This window comes from Rhododendron vialii, chromosome 11a (genome assembly GCF_030253575.1).
Source record: "Rhododendron vialii isolate Sample 1 chromosome 11a, ASM3025357v1".
In the NCBI taxonomy this organism is placed as follows: domain Eukaryota; kingdom Viridiplantae; phylum Streptophyta; class Magnoliopsida; order Ericales; family Ericaceae; genus Rhododendron; species Rhododendron vialii.
The window spans coordinates 32,925,894-32,935,000 of record NC_080567.1 but is presented as its reverse complement, the minus strand read 5'-3'; the positions used below and the strand labels follow the sequence as shown (position 1 = coordinate 32,935,000).

At 37.0% G+C, this 9,107-nt stretch overlaps 2 protein-coding genes across 2 annotated transcripts in view; both read right to left on the bottom strand.

Annotated features, from left to right (window-relative positions):
• LOC131308402 (L-type lectin-domain containing receptor kinase IX.1-like) overlaps positions 1 to 6,815 on the bottom strand; it is a 20,775-nt gene extending 13,960 nt beyond the window's left edge. Inside the window, exon 1 of the mRNA XM_058335330.1 lies at positions 6,625 to 6,815. Within this exon, the coding sequence (XP_058191313.1) occupies positions 6,625 to 6,747 (123 nt within the window). The 5' untranslated portion in view covers positions 6,748 to 6,815. The remainder of the gene's footprint in view (positions 1 to 6,624) is intronic.
• Positions 3,284 to 5,037, bottom strand: LOC131308411 (L-type lectin-domain containing receptor kinase IX.1-like). Its single transcript, XM_058335338.1, has one exon. The coding sequence runs from the start codon at positions 4,545 to 4,547 to the stop codon at positions 3,390 to 3,392; it is 1,158 nt and encodes a 385-aa protein (XP_058191321.1). The 5' UTR covers positions 4,548 to 5,037; the 3' UTR covers positions 3,284 to 3,389.
• Positions 6,816 to 9,107: the final 2,292 nt, after the last annotated feature.

The following is a 9,107-nucleotide window of genomic DNA, read 5'->3' as shown; positions in this document are numbered from 1 at the left end:
CACTATTTTGACCTTTCTATCCAATTGTCTCTCGACCTCAGTAATGTACACCTCAAGGATGTCAACGGCTTGAGACTTTTCATGAATTAAATATACGTAACCATAACGTGAGAAGTCATCTATAAAGGTGATAAAGTATTTTTGTCCAGTAAAACATGGAATAGGACTTTCGCAAATATCAGTGTGGATTATCTCAAGAAGTGCATTGCTTCTAGTGGCACCTTTCTTTGTGTGTTTGGTTTGCTTTCCCTTAATGCAATCCACACAAATTTCAAAATCAGTGAAATTTAGGTCTTCTAAAATCTCATTCTTCACCAATCTATCAATTCTATCCTTGGAGATATGCCCCAATCGTCTATGCCACAGGGTAAATGATTTTTCATCAATTCGACCACGTTTTAAACCAACATCCGAATGCAGGGTCACTAATGATTGTGCAAACTCATGATTCAAGGCAATTTTATATAAACCATCATATAAATCACCAGAACCAACCATTATTGAATTAAACATCAATTTGAGTTTTCGACAACCAAATGAAACTGAATATCCAGAACAATCTAATCTAGATAAAGAAACAAAATTCCTAGAAATAGAGGGAACATAAAAAGTGTCTTCAAGATCTATCTGATGACCCGTCTCTAAAACCAAGTGATAGGTACCAACAGCTACCACTTCAGCCTTGAGACGGTTCCCCATAAAGACAAATCTCTCACTTTCCTCCGGTTTCCGGGTTGAAAGGTATCCCTACAAGGAATTCGTAATGTGAGTTGTAGCACCAGAATCAATCCACCAAGTATTAGAAGGAACTTCAGCAAGATTTGATTCGTAACATACAAAAGAAAGATTATTACCCTCTTTTCGAACCAAGCCTTACACTTGTTGCAGTCCTCCTTCACATGTCCCTTACTGCCACAAAAGTGACCCTTAACAGTGAAACCATTATGAGCCTGACTACTTTTCTCAGATTCATTGACTTTCATTGGTGAATATTTTCTCACTTTACCCTTTTCCTTCATAGCAACTTGAGTCATAGCCAATGCAATGTGACGCCTTTCCTTTTTTAATCTCACTTCCTCATGAACACACAAGTTTATTAGCTCATTCAAACTCCACTCTTTCTTGTGTGCATTATAGTGAATTTTGAATGGGCAAAACTGTGCTGGAAGTGAATTAAGTATAGCTTGAATAAGGAAAGACTCATCCACTTGAATTCCCAAGGTTGCAAGCATTGCAGCTTTATCATACATGTTCAAAATATGCTTTTGAACTCCACGACTACCATCATATTTCATGGTGCTTAAATCAGCCATAATTGTACCTACAAGTGACTTATCAGCAAATTTAAAGCAATCTTCCCCAGCCTTTAGGTATTCTAGTGCAGTGAAATAAGGAACTGTAACATGAAACAAAATAGGACAATACTTAATAAAAGCTTTGAGAATTTTAAACATTTATAATGATGAACTATTGACATCACCTAGGTCTTCCTTTGGGCAAAACCTAAGTATACCTATTGTTCACTCATTAATTAGGTGCAACATAATCACCTAAGTAGGTCTAAATAATTTATAATGCTTATCAAGTTAGTCATGTTATCTTTGGATATCCAATCCTAACCCGCTAAGTTGCATAAATTACTCATCCTACCCAGTTCATAATTATTTAAATGTGACTCACCTTTGGGCCTAGTCTCATTTTTATAATTATGACTACAATCGAGAATATCATTGACTTAATTGTTACCCTTTTAACAAAACTTTAATGTAATTTAATATTCATAAGTTTTACTAACCTAGGCCACTTTGGTGACTACTAAATTAGTAATTCCTATGAAAATTAAACTAACCAATGATATACTCTATTCTTTTATTCGAGTTATGCCGATGTCATTCTTTAATTCAATCACTACTACCGAAAATAAAATATACAATTAAGTATTCTTTTATGTGATTGATTATCCGTTCAATAACATTCAATATAACCATAACTCTCACGTATGTAGGAAAACAGTAATAGAAAAACTTTCCCAGTTAAGTGCTTCAAAACAATCATGCATTATCGCAGAAAACATAATCTGACAAAATAGATTAATTTATTGTCAGCATGTGATCATGATCTTTATTTCTATTACTGACCACATAAAATAAAATCACGTATACATAAAAGATGGGTACATGTATGTGATTTTTCAGTCCTATAATCATGATCAAAAAACGGTAATTTAATCGGCAAAGATCCAATAAATTTAGCATAAATTGGTTAACCCAATCATCATGTAACTAGTAGCACAGACAGAATGTGAACTACCAATTTATGGGCTAAAACCGACATACTAGTCCATCTACCTATATTAACCCACGGTAGTAGGTTTTTCCAAAAGTTACAGAAGCTAACATTTAGTTGTAAACTTGGAAAACTAGTATACTAACACAAATTACCGATTTTTTTTCTTTACCGAAACATTACCAACCAACAAAATGGATTATGCTTACTATATTAACCCGTGAATCAATAACGGCATAAATGGAACGAAAACTATTTGTTTTTCATCCAAACGAAATAGCGACCCAGATCTTCCATCAATTTAATAATGATCATTTACTGGGTTTAACGTAAATATCGAGATTGACTCAGTAATATGTTATACACTGACTATGAAACATGCAATATGTAAACATAAATATAAGCCAGTAACGTCCAACGATTCGTGTCATTAATTAATCAATAAAATTAATTAACGTGGCAGTACGTTCTACTTCATTAATTCCAAGATGTATTGATTCAGAAAACCATGCTCTGATACCAACTGTAAATCTAAATATCTGTATTGAAACTATTATGCGGAAAACAGATATAACAGGATCTTGAATTCAACACATCTCAAGAACAATAAATAGCGTACCTTTGTTGGCCATCGTGATTAGAGAGAACAAACCCTTTAATTAGAAACACCTTAATTCTTGGCTCACCTTCTTTTCTCTGTCTCTACTTTTCTAAAATACCCCAGTACTTTAATTGATGGAAAAACCGTATGAATAAGGGGTGAGTATTCTACCTTTTATAGAGGAGAGAAGAGGGCCATAGAGATAATTATTAAAAGACACCTAGTCCATCAAGGTCTCTTTTATTATCATGAGTTTTCCTTAATCTATAATTCTAATTAGTTATCGTAATGAACCATATCACTTCATTGGCTTATCTGATAATGGAGTCCCATTTGCACAAAACGTGAAGGCTAGTGGGCCACACTAATGGAAAAAAACTAACATAAAAGGCCAATAGGAAGAAAAGTGAACTACTCATACTATTTAAACAAACTTGCAGACTCTCATTATAATCCAAAAATCTACGATCCACAATCCAGAATCGAAAAGTAATTGAGCCAATTACTCTTTATACAAAAGTGATATAGATGGAGACAAAGCAAGAGAAGATGAGGTGAACTTAGAAGAAACTGCTTTGTAAGTATAGCTTGAATAATGGTTTTGGCTGGTGCTAGGACTATTGGGGGTAGTGCTCAATGGAAGTGGAAAAAATGATAGCACGGGTGGTTTTGGTGGGAGAATGGGCAGTGGGGCTTCAAAATTAAGCATATGAATTGTCTGTCTGATTTTAGGCCGAAAATTGTGATCCGGGTGAGCACACCACAGACCAACAATCATCAATCGTTCGGTTTCTTGGTCATCAAAATCCGAGCCTAATTTTGCATCCACTGCTTCTAGTAACCTTCCCACTCCATAGAGGTCCCAAACCCATTCCACTAGTCTCATTTGAGACTCTGGCATGTTCGAATCAAGGGGTTTTCTCCCGCAAGCTATTTCCAACGCCACAATACCAAAGTTGTAGACATCTGATTCCTTACTAGCTTTACCTGTTACCACGCATTCCGGTGCCAAGTACCCCATGCCCCCCCCCAAAAGGGTTGTTTCGAGCTGTTTCTCGTGATCAAAAAATCTAGCTAACCCAAAATCTCCCAATTTGGCATTGAAGTTCGAGTCCAACATCACATTGCTTGATTTTACATCTCTATGCACTACACATTGCTCACATTCTTCATGTAGATAGAGCAATGCTAAGGCCAAACCTTGGGCAATTTTATACCTTGTTCCCCATGTCAACAGGCTTTTCCCTTGGAAGAGATGGAAATCTAAGCTGGCATTTTCCATGAACTCATAAACAAGGAGTAGTTCTTTCTTTTCATGGCACCAACCAATGAGTTGCACCAAATTCCTATGCCTCAACGGGCTGATGATCTTCACTTCCGTTGCGTACTCCTTTATCCCTTGTTTTGACCCCTTTGATATTCTCTTGACAGCAATATAAGAACTCGATTCGCTCAAGAAACCTCTATAAACCCCACTGAACCCTCCCTCTCCAAGCTTTTGTCCCTCCTTAAAATTATTTGTCGCCCGAGATAATTGGTCGTAGGAAAATTTCTTCAGCCCACTACCGGACTCGAATTCGTTTTCCATGGACATCTCAACTTCAAACTCGTCCTCTTCTTTTGCTCTAGTACTTCTCCTCCAAAAGCCAAATCCAAGCATAACAAACCCACCAACTAAAGCAACCGTACCGACAACCAATCCCACTATAGCTCCAATGGAGATTTTTTAAGATCCTGGTTTCACTGGATCTGTAACACTACTGTTAATTTCCAAACTTGTACTAAATTCCCATGATTTTACAGTAGTTTTCGCAGACCACGGCGACCCTGTTGCAGCTGAGAACCCAAATGTCACCCATTCAGGTAAGTAATCGCTCAGATCAATAATTAAATGAATCGTATCTTGCACTCTGGTAGTATTTGTAGAACTAGTAAAAACTACGGTTAAATTGAATGAACTTGAATCATACCTAATCCAAGCCTCATTCTGGATCCCAGCAGGTATGTTAGGGTACCAAACGGCAGTAACCTTTGATACAACAGAATTGACATCGATACCTACATGAGGATCCTGGCCCATAGTGTCCGGGTCCCTATCCTGATTCCAGAACGTATCAAACTCCACAGCAACAAAAGGGGGGGAGGGTTCTCTCCAATTAGTACCTGGTTTAACTGGGAGGCCCATCCGCCCATTCCACCACCACCATCGGAAAGTGACTCTTTTTGAGCGAGAAAGAAGGTGAAACCATCGGTGATATTGTGACGCTCTTCCGAATCAATCACAAAAACGAAATGGGTAGAGAAATCTGTTAAGTTTCGAGTGGAAGTGGAATTATCTCAAAGATGAAGGCGATCGATGTAAGTTGCTTTACCGACTTGGCCCTCCAGGCTGGTGAGTTGGAGGCCTTGGGTTGAGATATAGGCGTCTCCGAATGTTGTTGTTGGTCCAAAAGCAACCCAAGAAGGAAGTGAATTAGGTATCTCAATTATAACGCGGAATTAAAAACTATTTGTAAGATAAAAATAAAGTAAGCCAAAATGCCCAAAGTAAGATTCAAAGATTATCACATAACACAAGCAATATAAATATGCAAAGCGAAAATTAAAGAGAGTAGGGAAGAGAGAATCGAACGCATGGATTTATAGTGGTTCGGTCCGCAACTTCACGGCCTAGTCCACTCCCCAAATGTCCAACTTGGGATTTGCTGCATTATCTTCAATAGTTACAATCCTCTAGCTTCGCGGTTGCTAGACAACCTTTACAACGAGCAATCTATCCCCAATCGCTCCGACTAATTTTGATTCCGGTGCTAGTCACACCTAACCCAACTAGTTTTGACTCCGGTGCTAGAAACACCTAACTACCAAGTGATTTTCTCTCCAAAACCACTCACAAAAAGTAATCACTCACAAGAGTAGAATAAGGATGTACAATCCCTTTAACAATAAAGATCAAAATAAGAGCTCTCTCACACAAGTGTATGAATATCAGGATATAGAATCGTGTATGAATATCAAGATATAGAATCGTGTATGAAGAGGTCGATCACTGTATGCCTTAGAGTATTTCGGTGAGGCGCCCTTCTCTGTCTTTTTTTCTTCCTCAGTCTTGAATATATGCTTCCACAATTGAACGTTAGATGCATCCCCTGATTTTTGGAAAATTATCCAATACATTATGGCCTTGATTGGATAAATCCTTCATAGCAAAATTCCATTCCTTTTTGTCACTAGCTGTTTGAACCATTTTGGAAGCCATATTCTATTTGACTTGTTTTTTTGAACGAAATCAATCTTCCATTTTTTTTTAATGAGCCCATCATTTAACCGTTGGAACCAATTTAGGTAGGTAGCCAATCAACTCTTGTAGTTTCCATTTCTTTGCCACTGAAATGTGCAAGCCATTTGTAACTTGGGAAGTTCCATTAGCCAATGGAAATATAAGATCATGCGACCAATAATTCATCCATTTGAATCAATCTCTAGCCAATTAAGTTAGGAGAAGATTTGTCCTTAATCCTCCTCATTTCAATTTATCTTAGCTATTGAAGATAGTGATTTGGTGTAGCAATGTTTCCAGTGTACTTCAACCAAATCCTACAAAATAAACATGAATTCAAATGAGTACCAAATATCACAGTATTAATTATATTTCTTCTTCAATAAAATATATTTGTTATCATCAAAATCAACAAGGTATTCATAAAAACCTTTGGGCTAACAGTTGTTATGTTGACCTTTTGATCTGGATCGTTAAAGTTTGGCAGGTTGAAGGTCAGTGAATTTGTTTGAGGAAATAGAATGCAGAAGAAGAACATGGAGAGAGAACATAGCAGGATTTTGAAGTTGAAGATAGCCATGGCTGGGAGGGAGTTTGGGTTTTGAATGCATGAATTTTTGGCATTTAAATAACTGAAGAAATGATGAATTAGTCATTGTGTACTGATTCAAATGCAAGAAGTTTTCTTTGCCGGGTGCTTTCTTTTCTCACTAACTCTTGAAGAAGAAGACTTTTGCATGACTTGAATCTAAAATAACATTGACCGGTATACTAGATATGGACCCATTGTTGAAAAAAAGATAAACAAACTAATAAATTGTGGAAACGTCTCATTGAAACTATAAAACATAATTAAGTAAGTAGGAATACTTTTTTCATGGATAGATAAGTAAGTTTTAATGGATCTTTTAATCCCCGATTTTTTTAATCGTTGTATCTGTTCAATGATTAAAAAAAAAAAAAATTTTGATGGAGCTAAAATGAACCAAAAGAGGATAAGCGTGGAAGAGTTGCTCAACGTCAAGTTCCTCAATTTTGATGGAGCTAAAATGAATCAAAAGACGAGAAGTGGAGAAGAGCTGCTCAACGTCAAGTTACTCTTTTTTTCTTGTACAAATGTGTGTCGATCATGTATCTATCAATGTTCGATGAAGCTAATTTTTCACGTGATTGACAAATTCGACGAGCTCTATAAAATGAACGATTGCAGTCATTTTTGTGGGCTCCGGATGGACCCACAAAGGTCAAAATTGGACACACAAAACTGGATAGGAGCCTGCCGACTTCTTTTGGTGGTAATTGCTGGGAAAGACATAGCAAGAGTTGGGCCAAAAAGAAGATAGGAATGTAAATAGTGGTTACCTTATTCATGGAGGGTCCGTAAAAGAGGTTTCCGCATTGCCCCAACTCGTCGTTCATCTCAGTAATCGACGGTTTGAATTTTAAATAAATTATTCGCATGGATAGTTTATTTAAAATCTAGACCGTCCTAAACACTTTTGAACGGATAAGATTGTTCGCCTCCATGAAAACCTTCTTTATGGAACCTCCGTGAAGAAGTTTTTCTCATGTAAATTACTCGTTTCACAACTGTCAGAACCGCATGAATTCACATTCACTTTCAAGCCTAGACAAGTGCGGGTGGCCTTCAAACAATTTTTTTGGCTAAATATTGTGTTGACGGGAGTAGAGTCACTGCAAGAAAATGTGGCTTTAACGGCATTTTTATTACTGGCATGTGTTAAAGTGCAACTAATACTAGTTATTTTTGGCATTAATAGTAATGCCGAAAAATATTAACTTTAAACGGCATTAGTTATACAATGCCGGTAAAAATTACTCAAAAACAGCATTATTGTGGAAAATGCTGTTTTTAGTTTAGTTATGTCAAGTACAGTTCTTTCCCCAAAAACAGAGTGCTGCCACGCGGCTACGCAGGAGGGCAGATGAGCCGAGCTTTCAAACTCGGTTCGTTTATCAAACGATCTTAAAACTCGGGCTTGTGTGTAAATGAGCCGAGCCTGCTTCAATTACTAAACAAGCCCTTTACAAACGACCCGAGCCAAGCTGAACTTTTGAGCGTTGAGCTCAGCTCGTTAATTTACTACAGGAGCCTAAAATTTGAGCTCAAGCTCGGCTCAATTACTAAATAAGTCGAACCATGCCGAGGCTCAGGCTGCTCGTATTAGTATTATGATCTCGGAATGATCAGTCGGCCATTGCATACTTTTCACTCAAAAGGATTTCCCGATGTTATGTTCTAAGTGTTCGCGTGTTTTTCCGGGCACCATAGTTGTTTTGATTGGAAAGTAGACTTTTTTCCGAGAAAATGGACTCTCTCTCTCTCTCTCTCTCAAAGGAGATGTATTTGTGGCTATGGAACAAGTCTTCGCAACTTTTCCGTAGACCATAGTTTTCTTGATTGGAAAGGTAGGATTTTCTCCGAGAAAATGGACACCAAAGAGTAAAATTCCAATTAAGATGTTTTATTATGGGAATGAAGCAGCAACAACAAATGTTTGCCCATGTATAGAAGCACTGAACATTGTTGGGATGCTACTTTTGTGTTGTGATGCTTTCTTCACTCTTGCCTTCTATCTATCAAACATCAATTCATTTCAATAAAATTATTTTCTTTTGCTGTTCAAATACACACACACGCACAACCAATTAAACACCTAAAAAAAACCAAAAATCTCAATCTCATAGTTTTTGATCAAATTTTTATGATCCGAACCGTTCAATGTGTGCAGAATGTGATTTTAAAGGTGCTAAAGAGAAATTAGCAAAAATTATGATCGAAAAGTGCTTGTTTTGAGTAGTTTTTAATTGAATCGTTCATCAAATTTAAGCTAAAAACTGTTCAGATCAAGCTATTCCCGGTCTTTTTTTTTGCTGATTTCAAGCGTGTACCCTTAAAATCACGTTCTAATCACATTG

Coding starts and splice junctions, on each gene's coding strand:
- LOC131308411 (XM_058335338.1), bottom strand. CDS start 4,547: ATGCTTGGATTTGGCTTTTGGAGGAGAAGTACTAGAGCAAAAGAAGAG.